The 13,155-nt window shown below is 45.0% G+C and overlaps 1 protein-coding gene across 1 annotated transcript; it reads left to right on the top strand.

The window, feature by feature from the left end:
• Positions 1-992: 992 nt before the first annotated feature.
• LOC149864399 (protein ZBED8-like) lies at positions 993-12,746 on the top strand. Its single transcript, XM_090049782.1, has 4 exons — positions 993-1,100; positions 8,937-9,071; positions 10,897-11,164; positions 12,121-12,746. Exons 1-4 carry the CDS (start codon positions 993-995, stop codon positions 12,744-12,746), a joined length of 1,137 nt encoding a protein of 378 aa, XP_089905908.1.
• Positions 12,747-13,155: the final 409 nt, after the last annotated feature.

Raw genomic sequence — 13,155 nt, forward strand, 5'->3', positions numbered from 1 at the left:
CCTTCTAACCCTCAGGGACAGCTATAGCCAAGGATTAGTGGTAGGAGCAGAGATCCTAAATTCCCTCCCTAGTTTCTCGGGTAATCTACAGCTGAGAGACATCCCTAAACTTGTTTCCATAAATTTGTTTATAACTCATTCCTTCTTTCTCCTAACAAAAGCATCTCTGAATCTCCTAATTGGTGAGAATCTAGCTTCTCCCATAGGCTTGGGGAATTCTACGATCCTGAGGATGCACACCAGAGGAACAATAAACATGGAGCTTCCTCTGTATCCCCCTTTCACATTCTCCATCATTTAAATGTTATACAAATTGCCAATTGCTCAAATCATGAGCAAGATCTTATGAGGGAAGATAAGGCAAGATGCCACATTTATTAAGTGTTTAATACACACACACACGCACCACATTCATACCCTAGTTTTACATTACCAGTCTTATCAGTACTCGGATCAACTTAATGGCCAGCCAAGTTGATCATGAGTAGGAACCAGGCTCATGCTGGTCCATCTCATCAGACAAACTGATACTCCAGGATGACATGCAGAACAACACCCAAAATCAATATGCCTTGCCCCCCATCTTTTATAGCGTTGTCAATTCACTCAGTCCTCTGGGCTTTGCTGTGTTATCACTGTGTTTGTTCTACCTTGAAAGTTGATTGCCATTGTTCTCTTGCTGTTCTGGGGCGGATTTTTCTTGTTTTGGTCTTTTATCTGTCTGCATTCTTCAGCTAGTCGCTAACTGATGTTTTCTTTTTCCACAGACACACTCTCACCCATACAGCAAACAAAGCTTGAACACTTATTTCAAGCTGCAGAGCAATACAAAGTTTTGGAGTTTCTTAAGGCAATACAACTCAAGAAAATACATAAAATTAAAAGCAATGGGCAAAAAGTCTATTTGTGTAACATACTCCCACCAACCAGCTCTTTTTAAAGAAGAAAAATAGCGCCTTCTTCATGACTTTGAGGGAAACTTCATTGCCGTGATGGCCAACGAAGCAACCAACTTCCAAAATAGACCAGTTTTCAATATTTTATTTCAGGTGCTGAACGTGCAGCCTCCTAAGCATGATGACATTCCTGCACCACAGCTGGTAAAGGCAGCTAGGAAAGACAGTGCGTCTGAGGAAAGTTAATCATGCTACCATTGCACAAGCCTTGATTTTTTTGTCTGATGAAATTCACCATCCCACTTTAGTGAATATTGGATTTATAACAGACACTGTGAGCTACGTGGTAAACGCTTATGGTTTGCAGTCAAACTGTGTATATACTCATTGCTATGCACATATAGCTGCTTTGGCAGGAAATAAATGGTGAGATACATTCAGGCTAGTTGATTGCTGTGTTGTTTTAATGAAGTCACTTTTAGTGAAAGCTCCAGCTCATCGTGCATGGTTCTTGAGATACCTGGAGGAACAGTACCGATGCACCAGCACTTGCACCAGAACCATTTGTGACCAAGTGGGGCACATGGTTCCATTGTGTCAAGTACCACACACAGTACTCCTGTCTCTACCATGGATTTGTGAAACATGAGCAAACAGAACAAGGGGATGCATCTGTTCTACAGGAACTAGCCAGCCTGTTAGCAGTAGCAGACCTGCATGATGTGAAGTATGTTGAACTGTACAGATAACTGTGGACACCTGGTGACAGCACTGGAACTTTTATGGTCCCAGAAACACAAAGTACACAAAGCGTTCAACACTGTTTTTAATTTAATTTCATGGTTGGAGCATCTTGTCTCAGCAGCTGATACTGTGAAAGGCTCTACAGCTGCTCAGAGAGCTGATGTGGATGTGGGACTGCAGTATCAACCTGGAGCCATAAACCCAGACCCAGGAATCAGGACAGAGTCTGTGACATTGGTCAAAATGACCAGAAGGACACGGGTCCTGGGTCCATTTGTATCGTGTTCAGTAAACTTAGATTGTTCTATGCAAGCAGCAATCTTTAGACAAATCAACATCCTCTGCAATCATCCCACTTTGGAAACCGTGGGTATGATCAGAGCTCAGGAAGTGGAGTCGGCATCTGCAGTTATCAGGAACTGTATTATTTTAGTATGGTATTTACCCAAAATAATTTTATCTGTAGATGTTGTAGAAGATACAGTGAAGTTGGATTCTCCAGAGGGAAAGCAGTTTGCTTTCTAGCTCCTCGACAAATTGTCATTGAACGAATCAACTGAACGGATCATCCATAATCAGACTGTGGGATGATGCAAGAATGCCAGTAATGCTACTCTTTTTGGAATGGTTAATGTGAATATAACATTGACAATGGTGGGATGGTAGCTGAAGTGTTGGAAATGCAGATGGTCAAAATACCACAGATACAGCCAGCAGGTATTGCACATGTGAGGTTTAATAAGCCCAGAGTTGTAGTTGTTGAATCTGTGCTAGCTTTAAGACAGGTTAATTTGAAGTTGGATCAGATGGACATGAAATGGTTAAATGAGACACATGGGTCAATGGTTTATCCATTGACATTAGGTTGGCAAGGTTGGGAGAAGACGATTCCCATTGGAATTCATAACAGGAAAGGACGAGATGTTGCTGAAGTAATGGGAGGAAGTTTTGGCAGCTGGGATTGTAAATTCCATGGAAGTAGAATTTATAGCAAATAAACTGTCTACTCTCTCCCTTAAGCTTAAATAGTTAAAAACTCTCATTACCTCATTGCTATTAAATATTACGTGGCAACAGTGGTTTAGAGCTAAGTTGATGCCTAAATGCCAACAGTTGAATACACTGGACCAGAAGTTCTCAAATTGTGATCTGTGGACCACCACTAGTCCGCAAGCTCCATTCAGGTGGTCTGAAGAAAGGTTGTGGAACAATCGAGAATATTGGTACTTGGCCCTGCACTTTTTTTGTTAATTTATTAAGTGGTCCGCCAAGACCCTCAGCAATTTTCAAGTGGTCCACGAAAAAAAAAGTTTGAGAACCACTTCATTAGACCATTTATTATTATTGAAAATAGTGCTGAGGTTGCAGAAAGACATGGCAATATCTCTGCCACGTATTCAAGTGCAGTCTTGGATTCGGGGGTTTGTCAGAGGTATTCTGAGGCAAGGGTACAGTGGCTTGATTCCCTTAGAAGTGATTAAGGTCATTTTAGAAGGGGCATCCGCCACAGAACAGTCCTTCAGGTAGTGGTGGAAATTGATCCATTTTGTTTTCAACCCACAGGAAAATGTAATTTCCAGTTTTCTGTTGACTGTGGCTCATTCAACAACAATAGTTCAGTCTTTCCCTGTAATAAATTTAGGAATAAGTGTAAGTGGATTAATGACATTACCAGATTTGGACCACATAGTTTTCAATCCGGAAAACTGGTATTCGATGGAGACTCGGGAGTGTTTCAAGGAGGGAAGTGTGGGATTCATTTGTCCTAGTCATAGTGTGCATTTAGAATCTGCCTGTTTAAGTGCAGATTGGTCAACTTGTAAGTATTGAATCATGCCCAAAACCGAGTTTAATTTTACCCTCGTATATCAAATAAGAAAGGATTGTGTCTGCCTCAACACAGTATGTTTCCATGTAGTTGTAAACAATTGATTTAAATATCCAATGGAATGGTATAATAGTAGTATGTGCATATGTAATATTACCAATGTTATACGTTGACTTTGAAATTACAGTGCATGAGTGGAAGTTTATGACTAATACCATAGATCTGTCAATATTTCAACTGTCACCTGTAGTGCCTTTGGGTATGGATTTAGAAGTAATTAGGCGGTTGCTGGTTCATCTAGAGCTGAATATGTTGCTTCAACAGAATGAAGCGAATTCCAATAGGTTAACTGCTTAGATAGCTCATAGGAATTTGAAGATTGTTAAGGTTTTAAACACAGTTGGAGTGGCTGGCAAGCATGCGTGGTGGGAATCTTTGTCTGGTTACTTGCCCACTGAGGTGGGTTTCTAAATTTGATTTTTTTCTAAATTTGATGTTGCATCCCATCGTAGTATTGGTATGCAGGATTCTGATATTATTAGGAATGCTAATCATGTGGTATGTATGGGCTACGATTTATAAAAGGATGAAGCAACTGGTGAAAGAGTGAATGCATTGATTGTAGACAAAGTTTGTTAATTCCCACGTAACAATTGGTTGCTGAGTTTGTAATTTGTGAATTGATGATCTTGGTTAAGAAAATAATAGTCAGACACATGAGTTCCAGTTCAGTTTCCCATAATTCAGCATCAGTTCCTTCTCAAACCCATCAAGGAGGGTAACTGTAGACAGAAGACTCCTTGACTTGTCTGACAGGTTGCAGAAGAAAAGAACATCTGACTCCCCAGGTACCTCTGCAATTTTACCTGCGCTGCTACATCTCCCTCCCTCCCTCCCCCCCAACCCCAGCCTGTCCCTCACCCCCTGATGCCTCCATTTCCATTTTCACTGACTGGCTTTCTTGCCTGTATTGCATGCCAGGCCAACCTCTGACTTCTTTACTATTCCTTTAATCCAGGACCAGCAGACACACCAACTACTGGTGCTTCCTCAACCTGAGAAAGGGTTTTTCAACCCAAAAGCCTGATAAAATACAGTTCTCTACTTATACAGTTGCCCTACTAAAAAAAGATGCCAGATTGTCTTATCTGTTGCCATGTAAAGTGGTGGACCAGCCTGAGGCTGTAGCGGAGGAGGAGACCTCACTAGAGCACACTGCCATGTTGTGCACAGGCCCTAACACCAGGAAGGGTGCACCTGAACACAAATACTTACACACACACACACACACGAATCACACAGTAAGGGTGTACCTTAACAGACACACAGGTACTCCTACTTGAGAGGAAAGAAGGGCCTGACAGTTCAGTTTGGCTACCTGAGATGCTGCTCATGCTACAGGTTCTGACTGCTGAGTCACTAAGTTACTTTACCTGCTGCCATTTATAGTGGACTGGACTGCGGCTGTAGGAGAGGAGGAGACCTCACTGGAACACACTAACATGTCATGTAGATGCCGCAGCACCAGTAAGGGTGCACCTGAACACACACACCGTGTCACCCACCCATGTCATGAGTTTTGCCTGTCAGCAGCCAGAGGTGCAGGGCCCCAGAACTCCCCTGCACCTATCTCCTTGACAGCTACCAGGCTTTGCGGCTGCAGGAGGGCCTAGCAGCCAGGCCTGCAGTAGTTTTCACCCCCGTGTCCCAAGATAGACACAGTTGCATAAGCACCTATGTCATGAGTTTTGCCTGCCTGTGGCCAGAGGTGCAAGGCTCCAGAACCCCCCTGCACCTATCTCCTTGAAACTTGGCAGGCTTTGTGGCCTCAGCAGGGGCTACCACCCCTGTAGATTCCACTCTGCTGTGCCTTAACACACATATGTAACATGAGTTTTGATTTCAAGACTTTAAGGTGCAGTTTCCCAGAAACCCCTACACCTATCTCCCTGAAACTTGGCCAGCTTCACGGCCTCAGCAGTGGTTACTATCCCTGTGTTTCATCTGAATCAGCCAAAAAATGACAAAGTTATAGATATTTCATTGATTCCCTATTATACTCTATGACCAAGTCTCTGAATCAGCACCAAATCTGCCGAAGCCGATTTGGCAAAAACAAATCAGAGAAGCAATCCAAATCTCAGAGTCAAATCGCTGGCATCTGAATCAGACAAATCTGAATCAAACAGTTCTCCATTCGCATCTTGTTATATATAAATATTGCATTTTTTAAGTGCCCACGTGCTGGGAGACATGGCACTGGGCTATGGTCTCCTAACAGCCTCTGCCCAAATAACAAAGTGAAATGATCTGCTTCAGAACAGAAAGAAAAGATGGACTGAAAGAAACATTTTTCTCCTACACCCAACTGTCACCCCTCAGCAATCTTTGCTGGAATATTCCTAATTAAGTGATCATGTGCCCATGTCGCTGACAATTTGTAATATGAATAGAGCATGTTTTAAGTGCTGATTTTTACCGGCTCCCTGAATTGCCTTGGGGTGTCCCCTCTGCCTGTTTTCTACAAACGTAACTGTTTAACTTGGTTCAATAAGCTGAACTGTCTTGAAAATTGTTTACCTTGAAAATCCTGTAACAGTTGTTTTTTATGTGAGTTACGGTGAATAAATCATTAAAGATTACTTACATAAACAACAAATCTCTCTCCTTTTCTTTCACCTCTGCTATCATCAATTGCAATTATTTTTTAAACAGCAGGAAAGGCCATTTAACCAGTACTGGGAAACCCAAGGAATCCCCAAGTGGCAACAGCATGGCACGTGGGGGGAGGCAGGGATAGAGTAAGATTCCTTAGGGCTCAGTGTCAGGGGAGCTGTTATGCCAACGCAGGAACTGTCTGGGGAAACACTGGGAACACCCTGAAACTAGCATCCAAGCAGGGATGACAGACAAGGTATGAACCCCTAGGGTGCACATCCCTTGGGATGACAGACAAGGTATGAACCCCTAGGGTGCACATCCCTTGGCTAGTCCTTGGTGGTGCTAAGAGGTGGCAGTATGCAAGGCCGTGCAGGGGCAGCTTGCCAAGCACCCAATGTTGTAGGGACCCATGGGTCACCCTACATTGGAGAGGGAGAAAAATCATCTAGTGTTGAGAGAAGCCTGTTTTTGTGCTTTCAAAGAGACATGTGGCAAAAGGCTGGTAGTCAGGAAAGGCTAAAAACACCTAACTTCAGGTGTCTGCATAGTTTTGCTGGCTTGCCATGGCCAGGTGCACCCATAGGTGTGGCAAACAGTCCCTTCCATATCTTGGGGACTGTGGGGGTGGCCAGGGGAGCCTCAAGGTCCAAAGAGAAGAGAAGACCCTGGTGTGGGGTCCTAGGAAAGGAAGTCCCAGCCAGCAACACAGCGAGGAGGAACATGGCAAGGAGGGAAGAACCTGGGTTTCACCCCCATGCTAGAAAGGCTACAGGCTCACAGACCCTGACACCTGTGAGAGCACTGTGGAAGCATGTAATCTCAGGCTGGGTGGGGGAACCAGGGAGCAACCCCTTAATTGGCATCACGAGCATGGATGTTACTGAGGGTGACAGTCACCTTGGGGTCTTCTTGCAAAGTATCTCCATGGAACTTTTGTGCCTTTTGCTCAGGGGCATTTCTCATCTCAGAGGACTATAATGAATGGTCACTGATCACCAGCCATTATCCTTTTGTTCACCAGAGCACCCCAAGGGATGACAAGATCAGATGGTCATAAACTCCTCCATGATGGTTTCAGGCTAGACATAAGGAAGAACTTCCTTACTGTCCGAGCCCCCAGGGTCTGAAATAGACTGCCGCCGGAGGTGGTTCAAGCACCTACTTTGAACGCCTTCAAAAGAAATTTGGATGTTTATCTTGCTGGGATCCTATGACCCCTGCTGACTATCTGTCCCTGGGGCAGGGGTCTGGATCTTCTGAGGTCCTTTCCAGGCCTAATGTCTATGAAATCTATTAATTGAAATCTATGAAATCTCTTGAGAAAGGCAGGGCAGGACACCCTATATAAATGAGCATAAAGCCCACATAACAACACCATGCCACACAAAAACCAGGCATCCACCTGCCCACCTACAAAACCACCCACCTACGTCATGGCTTCCAACACAGGTAAGAGTGCAGGGTGTGCAATTCAGCCAAACTGCCCCCAACCCCTAATTCACTCAAGCCATCTCGTAAACAGAACGCATTTGCCACTGCCACATACATGGTCACCCACTCCTCTATCCACAGCCATTCAAAGAGTGGTAGGGCTAATGCCACCCAGAGTGGTTATAGTGAATACTCTCACTATGTACATTGTCCTACACCCCATCCCCTTTGCTAGCACTACACCAGTTCAAATCCCCCAACTGCCAGCCGCTGTTTCAGGACCAATACTGAGAGACAGAGTGCCAGACCTTGGTAAGTTTCCCAGTTGTAGGGTACTTTTAAAGTCTTAAAACCCACTGACTTTTAGTTGAGATTTTAGACTTACCTAAGTACTGAATGTCATTTCTCAGCTAATAACTAAAAATCATTTCCCCTCCTGTCAACATGTGCTGCAGTGACAGACTGCAGCACAATACTGTCAATCAGAACAGTGCTTGATTAGGTATTTTACATTAAAGTGTTATGTAAATCTCAATTATGCCATCAGCAAGGGTGAAAAAAAAAGCAAAATTCCTTTCTTTCTTCCTTCCTTTCACAGAAAGCAGCACACTACTACTGAGGAGGCATCATCACAATTTGCACTTATTTTTCACAGAAGTGAAGAACAATGCTCTTCAGTTACTGGATGCAGGACTATTTTTGGGTGGGTTATTTCATGACCATTGTTCATTTGGTTGTCGTAACTTAAGTTCTGTAAAAATAAGTTTTGGTACTGTACAGTTGTGTGAAAGCTGCAAATCAGGACACCCTTGGGTGCTGGTGCAATGGTGCAGTGCCCAAAGGAGAACTGCTAGAGGTGTGGGCAGGCAAGGGCAACATGGACCACAGGGGTCACACCAGTTTGTGGGCCAGCCAAGGTCAGGTGCACCCATAGGGGTGCCTAGCTGTGCCATGAACACGGAGAACACAGTGGACAGTACAGAAAAGCCAACTGTTTTCCTGCAAGAGAATTACAGAAAATTTAATTAAGAGACTAGTGGTGGGGGTCTTGTGATGCGCCCAGCTCTGGGGTGTACCAGCCACATATAACAGCCCCCCAAAACCCCTGACAGCACCCCCAGGAGACCTGGACTCTCCTTTCTCCATAATGCCATGGGGGCTGTGGCACAAGCATGTGGGGCGCTAGGTTGAGACAGTTTTGTAATTGGAAGTGTGGACAATTTAGGACAGGGGTTCTTAACCTGGGATCCACAGACCCCCAAGGGGTCTGTGAATAGATTTCAGGGGGTCCATGAACTTGGATGGGAAAAAAATTACATCTTTATTTTCACTAACCTCTAACTGAAATTTAGCATTTCCTTAAATTATGAATGTAGGCAACAAACCACAGTAGTATTAGCAGTACCTGTGACTTTGTCACCAATAGAAATCACAGATACTTTCATATCACGTTACAGGTGTTGCAGGTATCTCGAAATATCATTTACGCTCATCAGTACTTCGAAATTACGGTAGTTATTTGACCCACCGCTAGATCGCACGTGATCGCAGTCTTCCTGTTTACAGATGCTCCTGCGACGTAGCTGGCCAACTATTGGGCAACTCTGTGCCTAGTAGTCATTCAGCCACCAAACAGTTAAGTTGCGTGTTCTCACGTTGGTGACCCAGACCCAATTTAAGTTGAAATGTCTAAGAAAAGGAAGTCTGATGAAGACTATGTATTATATGGTTTCACTTGCATTAATGAACGTGACAGGACACAAAAGCCAGTGTTTTTTGTGTGGAAAAATTCCTGTGAATGGAAGTATGAAACCAGCAAAAATGAAAGAGCACCTGTGACAGGGCAACCTTAGGGGTGCTGTCACCTCCCCTAGCACCCCTACCTACCGTGCCAAATCAGGTCTCGAATGCACCCTCCATCTCGCCCGCCACTTCTTGCTGGTAAATATCATTAATGGGAGGCTGCCTTGTTGCCCCTCCTTGGCACGGTGCCTTGCTGTACCGGGGCTCTGTCCAATTGCCCGCCTGCGCCCTCGCGGGTGTCCCCTCGCTTCCCTCATGGCCCTTGCTGCACCGGGGCCTGTCTCCCGCAGCTCTCGTAGCCCGCACTGGGGCCCTGCCTCTGTATCATCGCCCACACCGGGGCCCTGCCTCTGCCTCGCACTCCCCGTGCTCTCACCCCCAACCAGGGCCTCTGCCTCGCGCTCCCCGCGCTGGGGCCTTACTCGCGACTCCCGTAATCGGGGATCAGGCGGCCTTGGCCTTACCTGGCCCCCAGACCCCTTCCTCGGGTCCTACGCCCACTGGGCTTCTCCCAATTGGGGCTCAGGCGGCCTCAGCCTTACCTGGGCCCCAGACCCGTCTTCTTGGGTCTTATGCCCACTGGGCTTCTTGCCTACGCCCACACTGGGCTCCTCCCGATATTGCCCACGCTGGGGCCAGGGTCAGGACACCCCAAAACGCAGCACTCTCTCCAGCACTAGGAACCCCCCCACACTGCTGGGGAGCTCCCCTGAGGCCTCCTCCACCCGTACAGCCTCGCCCGGTCCTCCGGTGTAACAATAACGAAAACAGAAAACACGAAGCCCCTTGGCTATAACGTAAATCCTAGGCCAACCTGGCTATCCTTCGTCCATATCCTTGTCAGGGTTCTCTCCACCCCGTATCATCATGCCAACACTGCTCAAGCCATCCGGCTTCCTTACTATGCCCGCCCTGCTTGCTCCAGCAGGGCTCCTGCTTCTTAGGCTGCCAGAGGGGAACTAACTCTGGCCTCAGCCTCACTGTTTATGAAGGCTCATAATTATGAAGGGGTCGGACTCGATGATCTATTGAGGTCCCTTCCGACCCTAGCATCTATGAATCTATGAAAGGCCAGGCCCTGCCCCCTTCTGGTCAGCTGACCCAACTGGTTGTCTCAGCAATCCACACCTGTGCTGCCCTGGTGAGTGGTAGCTGAGCCCATATTACTATTATCAGTAGCAGGCGCCCTAGTGCCCTGCTACAGCACCTCACATCTATCCATCCTGAAAATGCATCTAAAGATGTGGGTCTTTTTCCTGAGAAGCTCAATTAGAAAAAGCTGGGACACTTCCAAAACTTGGATTTGCCATTTCACAAAAACTTTTCCTTGAAGCATCCTATAAAGTTGCTTACTGGATTGCCAAACATAAGAAGCCCCACACTATTGGAGAGACTTTAGTAAACCCATGTGCACTGGAAATGATCAAGCTGGTTTGTTGACTGGAACAGAAGAAAAAACTGGAAGCAGTTTCCTTGTCAAATGATGTGATACATTCTAGGATAGTTGATATTTCTTTTAACATTTTGAAGCAGGTCATCGAGGAATTGGCAGCCTCACCATTCCCCTTCAGTATGCAACTGGATGAAACTACAGACATCTCTCAATGTAGCCAGCTCCTTGTTTTTGTTCACTATGTGCATCCTGACACCATCAAAGAATTCGTATTTTGTGAGTCCCTTTTGGAAACTACAAAGGCCGTCAATGTTTTGGAAACGGTAAAAAGTTTTTTTGCTACACAAAACTTTGACTGGAAAGAAAAGCTTCATACTCTTTGCACAGATGGAGCTCCTGCGATGCCTGGTAATACATCTGGTTTTGTTACTTTAGTGAAAAAGGAAGTTCCTCACGTCGTCACTCCTTGCTTTTTACACAGACGTGCACTGGCAACAAAGACTCTTCCAACAACCCTGAAAGAGGTTTTTGTAAAGATCAAATTGGCATCTGTGCCACACACGCTGTTATGAGCATGGTCAAGCCTGAGATTCCCACCCCCCCAATCATGCGCTGTGATGTAATCAGACATGCCCTGATCATGCGAACGATGCACGATCGCCTGGAAAGTTCCTTGAACGACGGCCTCTAATTGGCTCAAGAGAAATCCTGGCGGAATGGCAAGGTATTTAAGCCCTGCCCAGCAGTTGCTCAGAGAGACCGCCATTCCACCGCAACCCGAGCTGGCCTCATGGTTCTTTAGGGCTGATCACCCCAACTGTCTCCCGCTGCCATTCCCTCAGGCGTACCCCCGCTTGTTCTGGACCGTCTCATCTTTGATTCACAATGCATAACGCAAGCGAATTCTGGTGTCCTCGCCTCTGTTGTCTGCCAACTAGTTACAGGGACATGAGTAAATAAACGTTATTTGAAACCATTATGCATCCGAGCCTTCCTCATCCCGTAAATCCGGATCTGCCAAGAACCGGAGGGTGCCACAAGGCCCCTCGCACAGTGTGGGACAGTTTTGTCAACAGCCATAAAAGTCATCAACTTTATCAGAAGCAGGTCTCCGAATCACATTTTTAAAAGATTTTGTCAAGAAGTGGGAGCAGAAGTGCTTTTCTACCACACAGAAGTTTGCTGGCTTTCAAGAGGACAAGTCTTGAAGCGCTTGTTCCAACTAAGGGCAGAAGTTTCACTTTTTCTGAAAGAAAAAGGAAACCCACTCTTGGAACACTTTGAAAGAAAGGATTTTATCCATGGGTTGGCTTACCTGGCAGATATTTTTAACCATATGAATGAGATAAATCTTTGAATTCAAGGTCCTGAAGTCACCATTACGGATGCTACTGAAAAATTACAAGCTTTCTTGGCTAAGCTGCCGATATGGAAGAAGAGAGTAGAAGCCAACTTCCTTGCAAACTTTCAAATGCTGGAGGAACTGCTTTACCAAGATGGAGTTGAGATACAAAATTCACTGTCAAATTCTTTGAAAAGAAAAATATGGAAACACCTGGAAACACTTCAGAACTCTTTCAAACGTTATTTCTATCTTGATGGCATTAAAGTTGAACCATGGATCCGCAATGCTTTTCTTTCTGATATAAACTGTATCGAAGATGTCGACCTAGCCAAAGATGAACTCATTGATCTTAGAACAAAAAACTTACTACAATTGGAGTTTAACTCAAAAAGCCCTGGAGAATTCTGGTGTTCCTTGAGAGAAGCCTATCCTTGCTTCGTAAAGCGAGCTATGGAAGCTTTAATTCCATTTGCAACAATGTATCTTTGCGAATCGGGATTTTCAACACTTGTAACCATCAAAACAAAAAATCGATTGGATGTCCAACATAACATGCGTGTTGCCTTGTCAAAGACCACCCCACAGTTTAATGTTCTTATTCAAACTAAGCAACAACAGCCTTCACACACTGTCTTTAAAAAATAAAATTTAACTTGAACTTGCCTATATTTTAAATGTATTGTCTTGTTTTTTAATGCGTTAATAAAGAAGCACATATTACTATATCACAGATTTGTTTTTTTAATATTTTGATAACTGTATTTCAATATAATTGGTTTCCTTTGTAATTCTATGTATTTTATTTTATACATTTAAAAACATTATTCTGAGAGGGGGTCCATAGGCTTCACCAGACTGCCAAAGGGGTCCATGGCACAAAAAAGGTTAAGAACCCCTGATTTAGAACAAATATTTCCATTTACTACACGTCTAGGAGCAGGGTGGGGGAGCGAAAGTCTTGTCTTGCTGGGAACTTGGTAGTTCCCTGGCCACCCCTCAAAGTCCCCCCAGTGCCTGAGTGTTGCATGTTTCCCCCAACAGTGCCCTGAAGCAA

Source organism: Crocodylus siamensis, chromosome 5 (assembly GCF_052110815.1).
Source record: "Crocodylus siamensis isolate JL-2025a chromosome 5, ASM5211081v1, whole genome shotgun sequence".
NCBI lineage: Eukaryota > Metazoa > Chordata > Crocodylia > Crocodylidae > Crocodylus > Crocodylus siamensis.